Source organism: Mustela nigripes, chromosome 7 (genome assembly GCF_022355385.1).
Source record: "Mustela nigripes isolate SB6536 chromosome 7, MUSNIG.SB6536, whole genome shotgun sequence".
NCBI classification, from domain to species: Eukaryota; Metazoa; Chordata; class Mammalia; order Carnivora; family Mustelidae; genus Mustela; species Mustela nigripes.
In genome coordinates, this window is record NC_081563.1 from 75,282,999 (window position 1) to 75,305,988 (window position 22,990).

Below are 22,990 nucleotides of genomic sequence, written 5' to 3' on the forward strand. Positions count from 1 at the left end.
AGGTACAGTTCTTATACCAAGGGCACTCAGACCACTCATCATCCATAATTGGAGACAACAGACTTTACAGGTATGAGTAAGTTCAGAATATCAAATTTATTTATTAATTGCTCTATTAAACACACCTAACCTCTTGTTCTGCCTTCTGACCAGTCTCATCCTAGGAAGAGATGCAGAGGGGACATTTTTAGAATGTTGACTTGAGCAATTAGAAATATTTTTTCAGGGATTTGGTTAACTCCTCCGATACAGGAACACATTAGCAGATAGAAATATTTAATGGATGGTTCATGTATATCCTTTCACAAAAAATATTTTATCTTGAAATTATGTTAGTGTTTGAAAAGCCTTTACGAGAAATAGTATTTAAAACAGTGCTTCAGAGAATTAACTATAAGCTATTCAACTTGTATTCTAATTCTAGATAGAAGAACTAAGAATTTACTGTGAAATATAATTGGTAACCAAAAAACATCAGAGAATTGAGATTTCTCATTATTTAAGAACTGTGATCAGTGATAGCAGAGATGGCATAATGTTTTAAGACTCCCAGTGGCTACAAGAAAAGATAAAGTTATTCTTATTCTTACAAACCTAGAGTAAGAAAAGTCAGTTGGCCTTGACCTCACCCTCAGCCCATTTACAGTGTACATAAGAAAAGCCCAGAGACCAGTCAGCTCCCTAGAGATGGGGAAGTGGATGGTGCATCTCTAGTGGCCCCAGGAGGGTTCCAATCACTTCTTTCCTACTTTGAGGCTAAAAAGTTAAGAGAATAGAGGTAAGTGAAGACCAGTAAATTCTATATCACAGGGATCTCCTCAAATATACCAAAAGGTGAGTGGAGAGAAATTCTGGTGGTCCCAAGGAAGCCAGATTGTTGTAAAACCAGGAAAAAATACATCTATAAGAAATTGTTTTTTCCTGATGAATCTTCCTTTTAGTGTGTTTCTGAATGTTCTGTCGTTCAGGCCTGAAAATGTTTGCTATCTTACTTGCTAAGAGTCTTACTGAAAGCAGTTGGTGAACTGCAATTGCCTGGGAAGCTTTGTTGTGTTTAGTTTTAAATGCAAGGACACTTTCATTTAAAGAGTTCTCTAAGTTATTATTTAAAGAAATTTCTGTAGACTTCTGGAAAAGCATTTCCCTCCAATAGTGCCATGTCTATTTGTAGAGAATTTTAGGAGTGAATTGTATACACAAACATCACGTTAAAGAATAAATGATTTATAGAATAATTCAGTCTTTTAATGATAATTTTGCAACTGACAGTTTGTTTCCAGATGATTTTTTTTCTTTGCTCGATTTTTTATATCATGCTTCGTCAATTCTAAGATGCACTTTTTTTTGCACATTTAATGTTCTTCAAAATTGGAGTGTGTTACAACCCATGGAATATATTTAAGTGGCAATGTGGTTTTTTTTCTTAGTAGGCATATAAAATAATCATCTTTCAGTCATTCTCATCTTATTCACTAAACTGTGGTGGTTTTGGAACATTACAAAATCTGTGCTACATATGGTCTGTTAACTTGTCAGGAGATCCCTCCTTATGAAACCAAGGGAGTGATGAGAGCCAGCTTTTCATCCAGAGAAGCAGATAACCACACAGCCTTCATCAGAATAAAAACGAATGCTTCAGACAGCACAGAGTTTATCATTCTTCCTGTTGAGGTAGAAGTTACAACAGGTTAGTAGAAAACCGAAGGAGTTGCAAATGTGTTTGTTTTGTCTCTAGTACATCTTACTTTGGGCTAAGTAAAATCTAATGGTTTACTTTTCTCTTTTCCAAGCTCCTGGAATTTATTCCTCAACCGAAATGTTAGATTTTGGTACACTACGAACACAAGGTAAAGAAAAGAGACAGTGTTTTTCTAAGTCTTTAAAAAAAAACTCTCTGTTCGGAACAGTGTTGAATGGCTGACTCTTCTTTAACTCCTTGGTAACTCAGAGTTACCTTTCAGTGAGTTACACGATCTCGTAGAAACCTACTGTTGGGAACTCTGAGCCCTCACGAGTTCATACCCCATTCCTCTGAGGGACACCATTGCTTACTAGGTGGGAAAGCAAGGTCATGAGATAAGTGAAGTCTTTTAAACAGAACAGTGAGGCGGAAGTTATAGTTTCTGAGTTTTTTAATCTAGTTTGTCACATATTCAGTTATACTGAATCTTTTTTTTAATAGTAAAATAGGGGTGCCTAGGTGGCTCAGTGGGTTAAGCCTCTGCCTCCGGCTCGGGTCATGATCTTAGGGTCCTGGGATTGAGCCCTGCATCGGGCTCTCTGCTCAGCGGGGAGCCTACTTCCCCCTCTCTCTCTGCCTGCCTCTCTGTCTACTTATGATCTCTCTCTCTCTCTCTCTGTCAAATAAATAAATAAAATCTTTTAAAAAAAAAATTTTTTTAATCTTTAAAAAAATAATAGTAAAATAAAAAATAAACTATTTCTGGATTCTTAGAAGTAGATAATGCCATTTTATTATTAATTTTATTATTAACATTAATTATTCAGTTATATTATAATAACATAATGTTAAATTTGCCCCAGATGTTCAAAGAAAGTATTCGATTTCTAAAATTGAAATCACTCAAAGGATTTATTAAGAAAAAAATAGAAATAGTTATAATTTGGGATTTCTGTGGGTCATGTATAATTAGAATTTGGTTGTTTAGGATTAAAGACCCCTTTTTGAAAATTAGATTTGGTTTTAATGTGATAATTTCACATTGCACATTATTAATTTGCTTCCTTATGCTTTCCTGGAAAACTGAAAGATTAGTAATAATGTCTAATTCCACTAAAAAATTGTGTTTTGGGGGCACCTGGGCAGCTCAGTGGGTTAAAGCCTCTGCCTTCAGCTCAGGTCATGATCCCAGGGTCCTGGGATTGAGCCCCGCATTGCGCTCTCTGCTCAGCAGGAAGCCTGCTTCCTCTCTCTCTCTCTCTCTCTCTCTCTCTCTCTCTCTCTCTGCCTCTCTGCCTACTTGTGATCTCTGTCAAATAAATAAATAAAATCTTTTTTAAAAAAAATTATGTTTTGTTTTTCTGATTATTTAGGAGGGCATGGTTCTTGTAATACACTGTATCCTTATGAGCTGGGTAGGATCACATTCTTTTTACTAATGTAATTGTAGTTCTTTTTCATGTCCTAGAATAGGTTCAGTCTCATATCTAATAAGGTAAAAATTCTAGCTTGCTGTAAAGCACACATGTTAAAGAAATATTTCTTTTCTTCAATTTTAACAGATCTACCAAAAGTTTTAAACCTTCATTTATTAAATTCAGGAACAAAAGATGTACCAATAACAGTAAGTTTTTATCTATTTTTTCCAAATTTATATATTCTGTTTTTAAACTTAAGAGAAAGTTAAAAATAATTAAACTCCTCTTCTAAATGATTCTGTTTTATGGTGGCCTAGTGTAGTTGGGTTCTAAGTGTGATGTGAGAAACCTGTTCTTCCTCTGTCTTCCTTAAAGATGAGAAGGAAAGTAGATGATCTTCTTCAAGCCAAGTCTGAACCAAAGTCCCTGAGGTTCTTCTTTAGGTATCATTTAAGAAACTTGTGGATTCTGATAAATCCTAGGATGTGTGCCGTGTGCAAAGAAAAACGGGTTATAATGGTTCCATCAGGTTTAGCTGTTAGACATAAGGTATGGGTAAGTAAAGAGAGAGGGGTAGAAAGGGTTCAGATGAGTTGGGAAATAATAATAAAGCAAAGAGATATGGTAGGTATTGGGAGAATGCTGTTAGTATTTGTCCAAAGTATCCTTCTAACTGGCAACTACTACAGCATGCTAGATAGCAGACTACAAACCAGGGTCCTCTTTTCCCCTCACACATGCACATGAAACAAGTGAATTTTAGGCCTTACTGTGGAATTGGGGAGCCATTCCACGATTTTAGGGAAAAAGAGAGAGACCCAAATTTTGCGTTGGTCCACAACTTTACCTCCTAGTGAAGTCCTGAAGATACATATATAGGAAATAATGGGAAAAGAAAGTAGTACATTTTTATTATAATTTGTGCTAATATCAGTAGCCTAAATCAGAGAATTCTGATAAAATGAGATACATCAAATGGGCATGAGACTTAGGGACCTTTGTCCATCCATGGCCAAATCCAGAGTTTTTAGCCAGCTGGTAGCATGGACCAAAGAGAGGAGAGTTTGCAAATCCTAAATGAGGGAGCAAGAGATGGTCATCCCAGGTAACCATATCTGTGCAGTAACTGTGCTCATTGATCATAATCCAGGCAGTGGCCTGCTGTCTGACCTAGTATTTTTTGCTGCTAAGTAGAAGAACTAGGGAGATGGGGTCTGGTAGGGAGCTTCCCCAACTCTACTCTGGGCTGAAACTGCCCCACTTGGAATTCCTGCCTGTCCACTGTTGGCAGGCTGAAAGAAACCTGTGGTCCAGTTGCCTGGGTCTGCTGTGATTCACATCCGTCCTTCTCAGGGGGTCCTTATGGGTTGGGACCCCACCACAGATGACAAGGAACAGCTCTTTTGACCTGGCCACCCTGGTACCATTGAAACAAAACACAACAGTATGAATAGTAGCGTTATATCTCTTTGTTTTGTTATTTTTCTTTTTAAATAGCAGCTTTAGTGAAATATTTTTATATGCTTGCTTTTAAAAAACTTTTTTTGATTCAGTTTTTGGAAAGATTACCATCAAAGTCTCTGTGGAATGAAACTATCACCATGTTCTCTAGTAATGACCTTTTACATAAGAAAATATTACAGTGAATATTTCTGTTGTATGATATCTTTGTAATTCCTATTTTAGCAATAATTAATTATGTTTTCCTAAATACGTAATGCTGACTGTTACTATATTGAGGGGTTAGGGACTGATTTTGTCTCTCTAACTATATTGACATTTTCAAAGTATATGGAAAAATGAGCAAAATAAGAACAGTGTAAATGTTTATAAAGATGTGAGTTATATGTGTGTTAATAAGAGCACCCTTTTGGACAAGGACCATTCTGTAATAATATACTTGTTTTCTTTGTTTGATGTTAAAATACCTGTTGTCTTATAAAGGTAGCTGTGTTTTGTTCTTGTTTTCCAGTAGAATGAGTTGGGAAGTATTCTCTCCTATTTTGGGGAAGAGTTTGGAAGAAGTGGTGTTAACTCTTCTTAAATGTTTGGTAGAATTCACCAATGAAGTCCTGTAAGCTTGGGCTTCTCTTTGTGGGAAGTTTTAAAATTCAGTCTCTTTAGGCCTATTCAGATTGTCTGTTTCTTCTTGCTTCACTTTCAGTGGCTTTTGTCTTCCTAGAGATTTTTTCACTGTGTCTCAAGTTTCTAATCGGTTGGTGTACCAGTGTTTATAGTATTCCCTTATGATTCTTTTGTCCCTGTGAAGTAGGTAGCAGTGTCCTGTTTTTCATTCTTGATTTAAGTAAGTTAGTCTTCTCTGTATTTAAAGATGGTTTTGGTCAGTCTAGCTAAAGGTTTGTCACTTCTGTTGATCCTTTGAAAGAGGGCAGCTGAGTGGCTCCATCGGTTAAGCCTCTGCCTTCAGTAATGCATGATCCCACAATCCTGGGATCAAGTCCTACATTGGGCTGCCTCCCTGGCAGGGAGTCTGTTGCTCTCTCTCTCTTTCTTTGTCAAGTAAGTAAATAAAATCTTTAAAAGAATTAATTTTTGGTTTTGTTAATTTTCTATTTTTGTCTGCCATTAAAACATCCTTTAGCTGATGAGTAAAGATGGTAGAGAGTAGGAGAACCCTTTGTTCCCTTGACACCATTATCCTCACATTTGCAAACTAAAAAAAAAGAAATCTGTTAGAGTTCCCTCTCCAACCATGAACACACACACATTTTAGGTTGTACCGGTCAGTGAAATGCAAAGGCCCTCTGTATCACTAAAATGTTAACATTTTGAAATCTTTCTTTACCCAGAATTATGATTGTTTTTGTTAAAAAATTTCTGAGTTCGTTTATCTGGGTTTCCTCCATAATAGAATATAATTCCTTCTGCTAGATTTGTTTAGATTCTATTGGCTACAACCTACTTACCTTCTTTGAACTTTTTGATACTGATTTCTTCTTTAGCCCATTTGGCTACATAGAGCACATTTACTGTATCTGTGGTAGTATATCCACCACTCCCCCCAGCCCTTTTTCTCTGGAGTGAGCTTAAGTGCTTTCTCCACTGGGAAAGCCTCTCCTAGCATAGCTTTCTGGCAGCACACTGGAAGATCCCTTTTTTGCTGCAGACGGCAGCTCTTCGCCTGTAGGGCAGACATTGACTGTCACTGATGGATCACCCAGCTGTTGCCTCAATTTGAGATGTCTGATAATTTTTATTTTTGTGTGTTCTCCGTGCTGTTTGTCCATGGTTGGTTTCTTCTGTCTGTGGGACACCATTGCACAGGGCAGGGTCGTTGTGAGAGCTTTCTTGTTGGACACACTTGACGCCTGCAATCACTTCTCCAAATGTGAGGGTTTAGAGATTTGATGGGAAAATGACTTTACTTAGCCCAAGCAATTTTGTCCAACTTTTTACATACAATGAACGGACCGAAACAAATGTCTTTTGGGACACCTGGATGGCTCAGTCACCCAGGTGTCTGCCTTCAGCTCAGGTCATGATCCTTGGGTCCTGGGATAGAGCCTCGCATCAGACTCCATGCTCAGGGGGGAGTCTGCTTCTCCCACTGCCTGCTTCTCCCCTGCTTGTGCTCTCTCTAACAAATAAATAAAATCTTGTTTTTTAAATGCCTTTTCCAATAAACGTTTTCTTTAAAATGAAATTACCAATCATAAGAATATGAATGAAAAAATACCATAGTTAGGAAAGAGAAGGAAATTCAGTTATAAAAGAGAAGGAAAGAGGCTCATGTTCCTCCTTTTTCTTAGAGTTTTAGGATACATTATAAGTCAACATTTTTGTTCTTACTATGGGTCAGGCACTATGTTAGGTTCTTTACATGGATTATCTTATTTAATACGTGGATTACCTTATTTAATACAACAGTCCTATAACATACACAGGTTCTGATTTTCCAAAGAAGGTAGATGAATCAGAACTTTTTTTAAAGACTTCTTCAACCATAAAAACTCAAAAGTTACTTAAAAGTATATTAGTATATAATGATACCAATCAAATCTTTGCAAATATATCATTTTAATTTCATATGTAGTATTTCTACTAAAATCCTTTTGATCTATAATACCTGTCTGTATATCTGCATCTGTAGCTACCCGTGTATGTATTTTTTCTAATATCCAGAGCCTAAATTCTGCCAGTGTTTTGGTAGTCTTGTCATATTTCCTCATTCATTCTTCCTTTATTCACCCAGTAAATATTTAATGAGCGTCAGCTATATGCCAGCTTTTGTGCTAAGTACTGAGAACACAGCAGTAAATCAAACAACCAAGGTTTCCACCCCTTTTGAGCTCACTTTTTAGCTGGGAGGCTGATGACCAGTATACAACATAATTGTAAATTGAACCAAGTTCTAACAAAAAAAGAAACAGAGTGGCATGTAAGTTGGGGGAGGGAGATGGTTTAGATAGGGTTGTCTCTGAGGAGCTGACATTTGAGGTAATAACTGAAGAGTAAGCAGTTGGCACCCATAAGAGAAGCTGGCAGATGAAAGTTCCCATCAAAGGGAAAAGCAAGTGCAAAAGCCTGAGGCCGGAACAGCTTTGGATGTCATGGGAAACAAGGAAGGGTTGAATGTATAAGGTGAGGGCCATGGCTTTTGGGCTTTGAGAAGTGTTTAGATTTTATTATAAGTGCAACAGCAAATTACAGAATTTTAAGCAAGGGAGTGACATCATCTGATTTGTGAGGGTCATCATCTGTGTTGTAAAGATCGTAGTAGCTACTTTGTGGAGAATGCACTACATAGAGTTAGGAGTCTATTGCACTGGTCCACTTGAGATGGTGTTAGCTTAGACTGCTTACCTTATCGGCCAGGGGACAGGCCCATCTACCATGGAAACTGAGTTTTAAGAGAGCTTCCTAAGGTTTTTTTCCCCTTTCTGCATAGCATGCCAGACATAGAGACTGACACATTTTTTTTTAAAGTGTCCCTGCCTCTGTCCATTTCACAAATATGTAACATCTTAATCAGAAGCTGGAGGGTTTTTTAATTCCCCTTCAGGGAATTCAGAGTCTCTTCATCTTTCTAGATATGGGACCCCTAAAGCAAGTGTCTCAAAATAAAAGTTTCTTACCTGCAATTGGACAAGATACCTACCAGACATTGATGGTGTATAATGCAACTCCGAGAATATGATTTTCCTCAACACTTAAAAAACATTAGTGTGGAATAAATGATGGAATAAATTTGCATGAGACATCTTAAGAGGAACATTTGCATAAAGTTTCCTTACTGATAATGAATAAGAAACACGGATGTATTTGTCAGTTTACCGCTGTCAACTTGATGTGAGCTTTAGTGAATTTGTGTAGCTACTGTTAAAAATACAATTGTTACATTCTGGAAGGTTTTTTCCTTACTTGCTCAAATGTTTTTGTGAGTAGTTTTAGAGTGTCCTGGACCTTTGAATCTTACTTGAGAGTTAGTGAGCTTTAATTGGGTATGAATATCATGAGAAAAGGCTAGAACTATATTTAGAACATGTGCAAGCTGCCTTTCCTGGAAATCTTGCCATATTTTTTCCACTTCTCAATGATCTTTAGTAAGCAGCAGTTAGTGACTGATACTAAAACAGATTGTTAGTGTAAATATGCTTAATACAAGTTAATGATTATGTATTATTTTTCCTTTAAAGCCACCAGAATGGCCAACTATTTAAGTGTTTCGTTTGTTTGACCATGTTTTTGTTTCCTTGGAAGATGAATTTTAACTGGTTTAGGGTTGGGTGTTTGTTTTTTATTTTTAATGATAATAAGTGAACAGATCATTCATATAAAACACAAATCAATTAAATACTATTGCTATAATATATATACATATATATTATATATGTAATAATACTGAATATAAAAATTTTCCTCTGGTAAGGAGAATCTTAAAGTAATATGTTTCATGTGAGAAAAATACTTTTCATCAAGTATTCTAAGATCTTACTTCTTACAGTGACTATATATTTTTAATTTAAATTTAATTTAATTAACATATATTGTCATTAGTTTCAGGGGTAGAATTTAGTGATTCACCAGTTGCATATAACACCCAGTGCTCATTACATCAAGTGCCCTCCTTAATGCCCATCACCCAGTTACCCTATTCCCTGACCCACCTCTGCTCCAGCAGCCCTCAGTTTGTTTCTTATAGTTTAGAGCCTCTTATGGTTTGCCTCCCTTTCTGTTTTCATCTTATTTTATTTTCCTTTCCTTCCCCTATGCTCATCTGGTTTTTTTCTTAAATTGCACATACGAGTGAAAGCATATGGTATTTGTCTTTCTCTCACTGACTTACTTTGCTTAGCATGGTACCCTCTGGTTCCATCCACATCATTGCAAATGGCAAGATTTCATTTATTTTTAATGGCTGAGTAATATTCCATTGTATATACATGCAACCTCTTTATACATTCATCTGTCAGTGGACATCTGGGCTCTTTCCATATTTTGGCTATTGTGAACATTGCTACTATAAACACTGGGGTTCAGATGCCCCTTCGAATCACTATGTTTGTATCCTTTGGGGTAAATAGCTAGTATTTGGGGTAAATAGTGCAATTGCTGGGTCATAGGGCAGCTCTGCTTTTAACTTTTTGAGGAACCTCCATACTGCTTCCCAGAGTGGCTGCACCAGTTTGCATTCCCACCAACAACTTAGAGTGACTGTATTTTAATAAATATCATTGCTTAGCTATTTCTGGTTTGTGCAGGCTGATAACACTCAAAAAATGTTGTGGTTGTTCCTACTGAACTGCCACCTTAGGCATGTTTGAAAATGGTCAAGATTTCGTTGCTGCTCTGTCACATTCAGTAGAGTATGTAGCAGTCCTCTGCAAACTACAGAGCTTTATCTGATCATCTTTCTAACAAATCTCGACCTCAGGAGAAAAGTGGCTCATTTGAAAAAAGAACAAAATGAATAGAATCACAAAACTTTGTAGATAGATGGAATCTGAAAAAATACATAATCCAATCCTGGTGTTTTTACAAGCAGGAAAAATAAGGCCTAGAGTAGATGGGCAGCTTACTCAAACTGACACTTCTACTTAAATAGTTAATTTCTTCTTTGTGCATAAACCCATCACTATGGGACTGTCACATATACTTCTGTACTGCTTTCCATTCTTTTGGAAGAAGTACTAGTGTAGTAGTATAGTATTTGAGACCTTTCCATTTTGTAGTTTATCTCACAGGTCAAACTGCATTGTTTTATTCCTTAAAAATAACACACACATGGACACACAGCCTTCAAGGAAGGAAGGGATTGATATTTAAAATGATTGCTACTAACAGCAAGCTTATTGATAATAAATATTATCAATATGAACAAATCCACTTGCAGCTCCAATTAGAGATTCAAAAACAAATGAGAAATTCAGAAGAAAGATAAACTACTGAGAGAGCCTGGAGCCAAGAGCTCAGGCTACTAAGATTTCCAGCTCGGAGAACTGCAGAACCACCATCAGGTCCAATAAAGACAAACAGCGGTGAGAAGGGAGATGCCCTACCATTTAATCATTATGTGTATAACCAGCTTTGTTCCCTCGGATCATGGACACAATGCAAAAAGAGCTTTTCTTCATACTCCTCTCACGTGCTTCTTGTGCCTTCCTGCAACTGCCCTTCATTCGGTTTAGTCAGATTTCCACTTTTACAGATCAACTGGAAGGGTGGGTAGGGAGCCAGGGGAAGAACTCCGCGACCTGCAGAGATCTGTCTGTGCCCGTGTTAGCAGGTACACTTGGTGAGTGTCACATCAGGCTTTGACAACAAGTTCAGGAAGCCCCTGAAAATTCAGCAAAAACCCTAGAAAGGTTTCGAGACCCAAGTAAGATTCAAATTGAATTCTAAAGGAATATTATTGATCAAGATTTGTATATAGTACCATGACTTCATTGACACATGTTTAGGCAGTAGGATGCCAAGTAAAGGGCCCAGACCCTGGATCAAGTCAGGATACCCGGTTTCCAGCCCCACTTCTTGATGCCTAAGTATTGAAACATCTCTCTGTACTATAAGATTCTCTTCATCTGTAAAACAGGGAAGCAGGTTGGGATCTTTGTTCTTTCCAATGAAAAATGCTTTGTGTCGGTAAAGATAAAAAACCCCTAACGGGGCGTCTGGGTGGCCCATTCAGTTAAGTGTCTTCCTTAGCTCAGATCATGATCCCCTGGGCTCCTGGGATTGAGCCTCACTTCAGGCACCCTGCTCAGCCAGGAGTCCACTTCTCCCTCTGCCCATTCACCTGCTTGTGTTCTCTCTCTCTCTCTCAAATAAACAAATGTAATCTTAAAAAAAAAAAAAAAAAGGTAACTGCACCTTAAATGCATTTATTTTTCTAGCTTGCTCCAAAACTATAAACTTGTACTGTTTGTTATTATAGGCTTAGTTGGTGAATAGTAAGATCTGATTTTTTTAAATTAAAACTGTTCTGACCTCTCCAAGCTACACAGCCCTTCAGTCCTCCCCATTGCTCAGGCCCACAGCTGGGAGCACAGCCCTGTATAGTAACAGCAGCATGCCTCACTTGCACAGCCATGCCCTAGAGACATAGAGAAAGTACCAGTAAAAGTGGGATCTGCAAAACTACTGGCAAAGGGCTACCGGCTCCCAAATTCATGTTCATTCTTCATATAGTCAGGATATTATATTTGTTATTGTGGAGTTCTTCAAGAAAGACCCTATCGTAAATCTTCACGTCTCCTTCTCTCTTAATATGAACTGGGCACTTGTTTAGAAAATAAATACTTTTCTTTTCTGTTTTATGTATTCATACCTAGTGTACTAGTTTGTCTCTAGATTTATACATTCACCTATCATACACTTTTCCTCTAGCCATCATTTTATTTCATGAAGATTCTTTTAATTGTGTTATGTTAGTCACCATAAAATACATCATTGGGTTTTGATGTAGTGTTCCAAGGTTCATTGTTTATGTACAACACCCAGTGCTCATGAAGACACTTTATGACATTAATGTGAACTTGTGTCACTTTGGCCTGTTCTATTGAAAGGGAGCACATAAAGTAAAACTTTTCCAATTTTGATTCTGCCTCACTTTTCAGTACACTCTCCAGTATAAAGTTACTGAGCCATTAGACTAAAATAAGGCTGTATATATTTTTCTGTTTACAGAGTGTTCGACCTACACCACAAAATGACGCTATAACGGTACACTTTAAACCAATTACATTGAAAGCTTCAGAAAGTAAATATACCAAGGTTGCAAGTATTAGTTTTGATGGTAAGTATTCAGCTTTCTCTCTCTACTGAAGTATCTTATTTTGATAAACCAGAAGCATATATATTGATATCTTAGTGTAGAAACACTGACCATTTACAGTCAGATTTTATATTACTGCTTAGGTTGGTTTATCTTATAAACCATCACAAACTCTTATTTGATTGCTTCATGAAAGAAAATGCAAGTTCATAAACTGCAATTAGTATTAGCAAATACATTAGGATTACAATTAAATTTTTGTAATCTGGGTTTTCACATATATACTTAGTAAGGTTTGCCTTAATGATGAAGTCATTATTTTTTTGTAATTGAGTGGTAATGTATTTGGATTTCATAAGTGTGTTTGAATTTGAGACTAGAAATAAAGTATTCTCTGTAACAGTTTCACATATTGGCTTTTTAAACAAGGCAGACAGTTCTATTATTTTAGAACTGGGCACTAAAATAATAGCCTTCATGATAGCATTGTCAAATTAGAGAACTATTATTTCAGACATGTATATTATATATTTTGACAGTTGAAATGTTGACCCAGACTTTACCATATTTTAATAGCATGTTCTTATTAAGCTTTGCCCACTTTACTAGAACATTTATTGAGTTTGCTGTCACAGAAATTTTTAAATAGTGATTTAGTGGCTGCTTAGCTGTACTTAATGAGAACTGACACTCAAATGGGACTCTTCTCATAAGGGCCCTTGCAAATGAGGAGCCCTGAAGATTACACTTCAGCTTTATGATGAAGCCACCTCCATTCATAGCCCACATTTCACAGCTTAACTCCTCATCAGAAAAGAGCATTTGTGGGGCGCCTGGGTGGCTCAGTGGGTTAAAGCCTCTGCCTTTTGCTCAGATCCTGATCCCAGAGTCCTGGGATCGAGCCCTGCATCGGGCTTTCTGCTCAGCAGGGAGCCTGCTTCCTCCTCTCTCTGCCTGCCTCTCTGCCTACTTGTGATCTCTGTCTGTCAAATAAATAAATAAAATCTTAGAAAAAAAAAAAAGAAAAGAGCATTTGATCACTCTGCCCTACTGAGTGTGGAAGACTCTGCACAGTGTTTGTAAGAGCATCTGTGCTTATTCCTTGTACATGAAGAGCTCTGGGGAGGTTCTGGAGCAGTGCACAGGCTGGATGCCAAGCTTTACTGTTCAACTTACGAGCTCAGAGAAAACTCTTGAAGAAACAAGATTAAATATGTGGCATACTTTCATAACCCAGCTATCAGGAAATAGTAATGTAGAAGGTTTTGATGCCCCAGTTACTTCCAAATCTGTGATAAATTGTCTTCTGTGTTGCTGGAGTACCACAGTCATGTCTACCAGTATCAGCATCAGTGAGTGCTTTCTCTTCTTTCAACAAGAAGAGCAGCTGGTAGTATCCTGAACCTGAGAACTTTCAGGATCCATCCTTCTGATAAATTCAGGCAGTGGGGGAGTGTGCACCAAGAGCAGGTGTGCTGTATAGTTCTCCTAAGCTCTTCTTCTCCAGCTCCTGAATCGACAACCCAGTAAATGTTCCCCTTCTTGAGATAAATGAATGTCAGTACCTTTAGTTCTTCTGAGATCACAGGGTCTAAAAAAATTATTTCTTAAATTATGTAATATTAATAAAAGGAAAAGCATCTTTTAAACCAGTGCTACATTTCTTAAACGTGGTTTTTATCATGATGGGAAAATCCTTCCACCTTTCACCTCCCACCTCCCCTTCTATCACCCCAGTGCATGGTGGGAATATTGTACAGCCTCCTAAGATAATGAGCCCAGGGCTACACAGCAAACAGAAAGAAATGAGGATTAATGCAAGTTGTAAAAATCTGAAATCACTGTCTGACATAGCCATATACTAGATATCATACCATCTTTTTTATTTTTCTTTCTTTGTGCTAACGTTGGGTAACACACATTTGCAAAACTCACATAAAGTTCTCCTAACTAGAAGTGTTCCTAAACTACCTTAAGTGGGATAAAGATAAACAGCTTCTTTATTTGCTTTGAAAAGAACATCCAGTGGATACCCAGAATGGATCCAACTGAATCTATTTCTATAATTCCAGATGGAATTATTCATAATGCTACAAAATTTAAAGATTTTACTTCATCTCTGAGGACAGTATGATGGCTTTAACACTCTTTTGAGTTAGGCTTGGCTAATACAGAAAGTCAGAGCTCACAGCTCCTGACACTTCTTGTTCCATGACACTTTACTGATATTTATTTCATGCTATTTTACTGTTATTTATAACACAGCTCTGGCATACAAGGAATGTTAGTCCTTGATACAGCTGTAAACCAGTGGTTCTCAGTGGGAGCTGGTTTTGCTTCCCAGGCCAGGGGACATTCGGCAGTGTCCACAGACATTGTTGGTTGTCTCATCTGGGGGGCTGCTACTGCTGTCTAGCAGGTAGAGGCCTGGGATGCAGCTGAGCATCGTCCAGTGCCCAGCACAGGCAGCCCCTGCACCCCAGAAGGAACTAACCTGGCCCAAAATGTTAGTAGTGCCCAGTGTGAAAAGCGCTGGTATAAGGAAAGCCGTAGCTTCAGGCTCCATGGAAGCAGCTCAAATAACTGTTTTTTTCTTCCTCAGTTATGTTCACTTGCTAAATCCTTGTCTGTTTAATCCCATTACAGGAAAATTAAAATATTTCTCCCTTTTTTGGATGAAAAATGTGGTATTTGATGTAAAATGTTGTCAAAGTCTCCTGTTTGCCAATCTGAAAGCTCAACTTTGTTTTTTAAAGATTTTGTTAGTCGGTAGTCACTCTCAACTTCTGTAGAAACTCTCGTAGCAAAAGGTGACAGAGATTATTTTTTATGTTTCCTTTTAGCATCAAAGGCAAAAAAACCATCTCAGTTTTCTGGGAAAATAACTGTTAAAGCAAAGGAAAAGAGTTACTCTAAACTCGAAATACCTTATCAGGCAGAAGTTTTGGATGGGTGAGTTTCTCTTTAAAATAAGCTTTACAACTTTCGCTAATTGGTAAATTGTTTTTCTACTAATTGACCTTAGCAAAAGTAGTAACCAAATTCACATGAACCCCCTGGAATTACTATTAAAAAAACATCTTACACTTCATAGTTTTTACTTTTTTAGAAGAAAAAGGTAAATGGGATGATAAGATTTGGGCTTAAATGAAGTCTTAGTGATTCAGTAATAACATAGAAAAAGGAATCTATGATTTTTAAATAACATTTAAATCATTGGAGCTATTTCCTTTCTGTAACTCCTTTTGTAACATAAAAGTGGTTGTGTTTTGTTATTAAAGCATATTGTCACTTGAAACAAAATCATTTATATTCATTTATAAACTCATAAACAGTGTTCTAGAATTACAACTTTTTATAAATGGGCAATAATATAATGTAGTTCATTTTTCATTATACTTAAAACAATAATAGTTTAATATGCAACTTGGTAGGAACTCATTTTAACAAAGCTGGTCACAGTTAAATGATAAACATGAAAAAAAAAAGCTTTAATAAAATTACATATGAAACCACAAAAAAATGATAAACATGATCTTTTTTAAGTAGCTTAAAACTTTCTGTTAATACATTCTTGATTTTAATTGTTCAATTGCATATAATTCAATAGAGAATAATTCTTTATATTACATGTCAGTATTTTGCAGTCTAATGTTTGTTTTAAATTGTATGCTCAAGCTCTAAAATATTCATAGTTCTGATTCTCCCATAACAGTCTTTAATGCTAAATGTAAAATTAATACAACAGAACTTGGATTTTAAATTAACGGATAGAGATAAAAATGATTTATTTTGTTTATGTTTTTTCAAATAGTTATTTGGGATTTGATCATGCTGCCACATTATTTCACATTCGAGACAGTCCTGCTGACCCCGTGGAAAGGCCAATTTACCTGACTAACACTTTCAGCTTTGCTATCCTCATTCATGATGTGTTGCTACCAGAAGAAGCCAAAACAATGTTTAAAGTATGTCTGGGACCCCCCCCCCCATTCTTCATTTTATTCATCTACCAACTAGATAATGCTGACCCATTGTTTTTTTCTCTCCCCTCATTTCCTAGGTTCACAACTTCAGCAAACCAGTCTTAATTCTCCCGAACGAATCAGGATACATTTTTACTCTGTTTTTTATGCCCTCCACATTGTCCATGCACATAGATAATAATATTTTACTTATTACGAATGCTTCTAAATTTCATTTACCTGTGCGGGTATATACAGGCTTTTTAGATGTAAGTATGTCATCTGCCTTTAACATTTAAGCTCCCAGCCATCTTTTGTGTTTTCAGGTATTATTAGGCGATCATTTTGTACATGCTTAAACTTTGCCGTTTTCTGAGCTCTACAAGTTGCTCTAATCTCTCCTCTTAGTACTTTCAAGGAGACTTGTTTTCATCCTTCCCAGTAGCCATCTATCCTTTTGTGACAGCTGGCATTTAGATCTTTTCCACATTGTGCTTCTCTTGGCTTTGCTTTTAAATAGTTATAGTGACGGGGAAACTGAAAACAAACTAAGGGGAAGAAGATAATAAGCAAAAAAAAATAATAATAATAATACAAGGAGGGCAAAAAGGAAACTATTTAAGGAGGTGGTGACCAAAATCAGGAACTATAGGGGCGCCTGGTGGCTCAGTGGGTTAAAGCCTCTGCCTTCCGCTCGGGTCATGATCCCAGGGTCCTGGGATCGAGCCCTGCATTGGGCTCTCTGCTCAGCGGGAAGCCTACTTCTTCCTCTCTCTCTCTGCCTGTCTCTCTGCTGACTTGTAATTTCTGTCAAATAAATAAATAAATCTTAAAAAAAAAAATCAGGAAATACAGCATGAAGAAAAGAACCAAATAAGAGAGTAAGGTGGTAAAGACACACAGTTGGAATAGCAGAAAAGAATAAAAGTCATTCTAGGGCACCTGGGTGGCTCAGTGGGTTAAAGCTGCTGCCTTCGGCTCAGGTCATGGTCTCAGGGTCCTGGGATCGAGTCCCACATCGGGCTCTCTGCTCAGCAGGGAGCCTGCTTCCCCCCCCCCACCTGCCTCTCCATCTACTTGTGATCTCTCTCTGTCAAATAAATAAATAAAATCTTTAAAAAATAATAATAATAATAAAAGTCATTCTAATACAGAAAAGAAGCCAGGGTGGGGGTCCAAACTAAGCTATCCTTAGGATAATCAATGAAAGAACTTTAGGTAAGAAATAAAACTGGTAAGAAAGATAAGAAAGATAAAATGAAAATTAGAACATATAGAGTTGTAGTTCTCCAAAAAGTCAACATCAGCAAGAATTTCAGAGCTGAGGGGACTTCTCTTCCTGCTTCTTTTATGGGTCTTTAGAGGAGAAATAGTTATTCTGTAGAGACTATGAATGTCTTCATTTCTAATTACTAAAAATACTTCATTGTACAGAATTCTTAATTATATTTTATATATTTGTATCTATGTATATCTTGCCATAAAATATAGAAACCTTAGTATGTCCATATAGCTACTTTCTCTTGATAACATGCTTTTTTTTATATAAGTGTGATTTAATGTTTAATCTGTTTTCTTTAATATCTTTCCAGTACTTTGTATTACCCCCGAAAATAGAGGAACGTTTCATAGATTTTGGCATATTGAGTGCTACAGAAGCAAGTAATATTTTATTTGCAATTATAAACAGCAATCCAATTGAGGTAAAAAAAAAATTGTTTTTATTCTAAGTCACATTTAGGGATTTTATGCTAGAGCTATAGTAATCCTTTTCATATCTTTCTCTTTTTTTAAGTTGGCTATAAAAAGTTGGCACATCATAGGAGACGGTTTATCAATAGAACTGGTAGCTACTGAAAGAGGCAATAGAACTACGATAATTGCAAGCCTTCCGGAATTAGAAAAGTCATCTTTATCAGACCAGTCATCAGTAAGCAAACTTTCTTATTATTTCCTTAAACTTAGTTATATGTTTAAACCCCAAATAAAAGACTATTCCTACGACACATACTTGAACTAATGTTTTTATGAGACTCTTAATAGCATCAGTTATTTGATATTAAAAGGTTCTTGTAGATAATCTACTTCAGCTCCCTTCTTTTATGATGAGGGCACTTGAAACCCAAAGGAGTTAAGTTCTAGCTTGTCATAAAAAGTTCCGTTAACAAAGAAAATTTAAGTGATCTTATTGTAACACAAGTGTCATTACAAGAGAAATTCCAGTTGGTACTACACTAATCCTGTGTTCATTGAATTTACTTGGCCAAAGAGATAGCCCTGTGCATTGGTAGAAAGTGTTTTTAGTTATACAGAATATTTCTGGACCGTTTTCCATAAGTGAGACAAACCTTGTTTGATCCCTTTGTAGATCTGCCCGTGTACTTCAACTCTGTCTTAGAAATAGGTACAATTGGTCATAAAAGAGCATGAAACAAGAGAAAACAGATATATCAGTCAAAGGCCATACCACTACTGAAAGTGGAACTTGGAGTTTATACCGATTCACAACAGAACTAGGAGAGTTACCTTATGTGAGAAGGAGCGTAACATACCTCATCTGTAAGTTAAGGATAGAACTCCTTGTGACAGTCTTCTGAAAGAAAGAGAGAATGTCCTTATGCACAAAGATGGTTGGCAAATATGCTTCCATGGGATGCCATCAGCTATAAAAATTTATTTAAATAGTTTGTGCCAGAAGGACCCTCCAAAATAACTATTTTGGAGGGCATTTTCGCACTATGTACCACTCCTGGAATTCTTCCCATGGAAGTAATTTAAAGCGCTAAAAGCTCACTGGTATAAAACTGTGCTGCCCAGACAGTTGGAACTAATTAACATATGGCTACAGAGCCTTTGAAATGTGGCTAGTCTCAGTTAAGATGTCTTACGTCAAATACACACCAGATCCGAAGACTTAGTTTGGGATTGTAAGCTGTTAATAATAATATTAAACTACTGATAATGTTTTAATATTGATTACATGTTGAAATGATAATAACTTGGATACATTAGAATAAATGAAAAGTATTAAAATTTTTTTAAAAAGCTAAAATCTGTGAAAAAGAAGATGTTTGTAATAGTGTTATTAATAATTTCAAGTACCTGGAAACAGTCAAATACATAAAGTAAATCATGATTCTATGATTGCGTATGAAGCAAATAAAAAAACTATAAATATAATTGTGTGTAGAAACTTGGAAGATGATTTTTTTTTATTGTGTCCTATTAGTCACCATAAAGTACATCATTAGTTTTTGATGCAGTTTTGGAAGATGATTTATGAGAAAGTGGAAGACAGTACTAAATACTCTAATTGCAACTATGTAGCATTCAAGCTACATAATCAGATATTTGTGAACAGAGGTAATTTATGTCTGTTTATATTTTAATAATTTATAACATTTTAAATTTGATTCAAAAATAAAGCCTCCTTTTAAAACAAGTATATATATGTCCAAGGGAAGTAATATTTGTCACTCCAGCTGAGGTTTTATTTTTAATAAAAGTAGAATGCTGAGGGGCACCTGGGTGGCTCAGTATTAAGCGACTGCCTTCAGCTCAGGTCATGATCCCAGGGCCCTGGGATCAAGCCCCGCATCTGGCTCCCTGCTCAGCGGGAAGCCTGCTTCTCCCTCTCCCACTCCCCCTGCTTGTGTTCCCTCTCTCGTTGTGTCTCTATCAAATAAATAAATAAGATCTTAAAAAAGAAAAAGTAGAATGCTGAAAAAGGGCAATAATTAAGCCAGCCATTAATGTATTCCTTCAACAGTAAAGTTAGAATAAAAGTGTATGTATATCTACTCCCAGCTGTTTGCATTTTACTGTTTCCTGGGAAGACATTAAAAATATAATAATTCTAGAAATCTGGATCATTTCCTAGCAATAAATAGCATATGTTAACACATACTATTTAAACTTGAAAGGTCCATTTAAAAACATAAAGCCAGTTTGATAATTTAGGGTTTTAGAATTAGCTTTTATATAAAACTGTAAATTTAAAAACAAGGGACAGAAAGATGAGATCATTGTTATGAACTCTTAAAATAGGAAGTTGTAGTGAGTTGCCAACTTCAAAATAGCAACTCCACAAAATGATTTTTCTTTAAGCTTATAACACTTTAAACTTTCAACTGTTTTTCTAAAACCCAAAGCTATGAACTAAATTATCGTCCTGTTTCTTACAAAACACACATTGCCAACAATTCAGTGTTCTTCAGACCTTTGTACTGATTTGTGCAGTCTACACAGTAGAGTAGAAAGCCTTAGAATGGCACAAAACCAACACAGAAAATGCTTCTTAAAAGGAGAAAGTGACTATGTTTGGTGTATTACCATCTTCTATTTTAAGGTAACCATGAATTCTAGATAAAATATAACTAATAATTAAGGTGCAACTTCACAAAATGAATTATTTTTCTTTGGGAATTTCACAATTGAAAAGTGCTGACAGGAGGAGAGGGGACAACCACTGTCACACACCACACACAAAAATTGACTCATACAGATGAAAAACTTAAATTTAAGACCTGAACCCGTAAAACCCCCTAGACGAAGGGGGCAAGTCCCTTGATCACATCAGGGTTGGCGATGATTTTTTTCGATCTGACTCCCTTTGCTCCAGCCCTCACCCTCTCTGTTGGTGCAGGTACATGCAGGATGTGTGAGGACCATACCCCTTTTGCACCTTGGCAGACGGGAATCTGTTCCTCAGGGAACTGTTGTCTCAGTGGCCCATGGAATAAGTGTAGTAAATAGGGATCTAAGAATGGGCATTATTTTGAGATATTTGTACAAGATGGTATGGTAATTCAGTGTCATACAGTATATGTTAGAATTTGGAGGTCAGGCCATTACAAATAGTGTTCTTTACCATTTTAATAGGAAACTGCAGCTAGCGAGGCTAATGAATGATATCCTTTCTACCACACACAGGTAATATTAGCTTCAGGCTACTTTGCAGTATTCAGAGTCAAACTTACTGCAAAAAAACTGGAAGGGATTCACGATGGAGCCATACAGATCACCACAGACTATGAGGTAAAGACTGTGGGAATTCATGTCAATGAGGTTTTTCTGATAATTCAGTCTTTTTTTGTTTGTTTTTATAGAAATGACTAAGTTTGCTAATAAAGTTACAGTTTATCTGTTTTGTACCTTAAAAACTGAGCTTTTAGTTTACAAAATCTTGGTGTTCATTAGCTCCTACTTTTCTGATATAATCCAAACCTCTTAACTAAAAACAACTTCAGAAAAATGGCTTTGGCACATTTTTAATTGCTCTCTTGGAAACCTGCTTACACATAGTTATAGCATTGCACAGATCCTGACTGAAATTCCTAAATGAGATAACTGATTCTTCTGCAATCATTAATACACTCCTGTGTAATATTCCCAAAAAGGAAGATACAATCAAGAAATCATATCTTAATTTGAGTTCTTATGATACTGTATTTACATGAGTCATTCTAAGTCAAGGGCAGAGTAAGAATCATTGAGCTTTTGAAAGACTCTTTGTGGTGTTTATTATCATGTTGCATTCAGTCAGATTTTTTAATGGATATATTTCTGCCAGACTTAAGTATTTTAATTTAATATTTACAAGTTCTTCAGGAAGCTGAACACTGCTAAATTCAACAAGTTGCTTCCGCTAGTCTCTTGTTTTCAACCCATACAACCCCCACATAAAAGAAAGCTAACTCAGAATAAACAGAACTGGTCATTTAATAATAATATATATAAATAATATATAGTAATAACTATAATAGATTTGTTGGGAGTGTGTCAACTAATTACCTCCAAAAGTGAAAAATTCTTGTTTATCACTCTGAGAGAAATAAGTACATTTCATAGCTAAGATAAATTTTTATTAGTATGGATAAAGGTGAGAATTGGGAAAAAATATCTTAAGTATTTTTATGAGTTTCAGAGTGTAAGTTGATATTCAGCATCTATACTGTTAAACTCATTTTTTAAATTAAGTTGAGGTCAATTGCTGCATACAAAAAATTTAGAATCACATAACTCTGGAAAATGCTAAGTGTTGCATACATTGTTTTAGGAGTAGAGTTTGACTTTCCTTGTTAACGTAATCATCCACAAAATAACCAGTATTATGAAAAATCTATTCTTCATTTCTTCCCCATTGTTTCATCTTATTTACCATGTTTTCAGTTTACATTTACATGGAAATGTATTTCAGAGCATTTTATGGAGTACATTGGTCAAATTGAACAGTTTTCATGGGTAATTTTAATATTGCTTTTGAGTTGGTTATTGCTAATATAAGTCCCAAGATGACCTTCTTTTATATCCTCAAGAATAATGCAATAATGATCAAGATCAATCTCATACTTAAACACATTTCTTTATGGTCTGCTTCTTCACTTTACAGATCCTAACAATTCCTGTGAAGGCTGTAATTGCAGTGGGTTCGCTGACTTGCTTCCCAAAACATATGGTTCTTCCACCTTCCTTTCCAGTAAGAGATTTAATTTATAGGGGTTTTTAAATATATATATGTTTTTTCTTTGCCTTTACCTCTGTGTTCCTAGAATCCAACAGTAAAGTGAGTTATTCTTTATTAATTGCTTATTTTAAGGTAAAACATTGAACTAGTTACTTATTTTAAGGTAAAACATTGAACTAGGTTCCATAGGAGGTATAAAGAGGAATAAGAAATAGTCCCTTCTCA

General features: G+C 36.2%; 1 protein-coding gene across 2 annotated transcripts in view; it reads left to right on the plus strand.

Annotated features, from left to right (window-relative positions):
* TMEM131 (transmembrane protein 131) overlaps positions 1-22,990 on the plus strand; it is a 209,122-nt gene that overhangs the window by 138,048 nt on the left and 48,084 nt on the right. Inside the window, exons 1-12 of one of the 2 annotated variants that reach the window (XM_059406162.1) lie at positions 757-778; positions 1,537-1,687; positions 1,791-1,847; positions 3,244-3,305; positions 12,247-12,355; positions 15,178-15,286; positions 16,149-16,302; positions 16,398-16,568; positions 17,892-18,002; positions 18,095-18,229; positions 21,232-21,336; positions 22,691-22,777. In XM_059406162.1, coding sequence (XP_059262145.1) covers positions 1,567-1,687; positions 1,791-1,847; positions 3,244-3,305; positions 12,247-12,355; positions 15,178-15,286; positions 16,149-16,302; positions 16,398-16,568; positions 17,892-18,002; positions 18,095-18,229; positions 21,232-21,336; positions 22,691-22,777 — 1,221 coding nt within the window. In that variant the 5' untranslated portion in view covers positions 757-778; positions 1,537-1,566. Of the gene's footprint in view, positions 1-756; positions 779-1,536; positions 1,688-1,790; positions 1,848-3,243; positions 3,306-12,246; positions 12,356-15,177; positions 15,287-16,148; positions 16,303-16,397; positions 16,569-17,891; positions 18,003-18,094; positions 18,230-21,231; positions 21,337-22,690; positions 22,778-22,990 lie in introns of those variants that run through there. The other variant, XM_059406161.1, reaches the window with a different exon arrangement.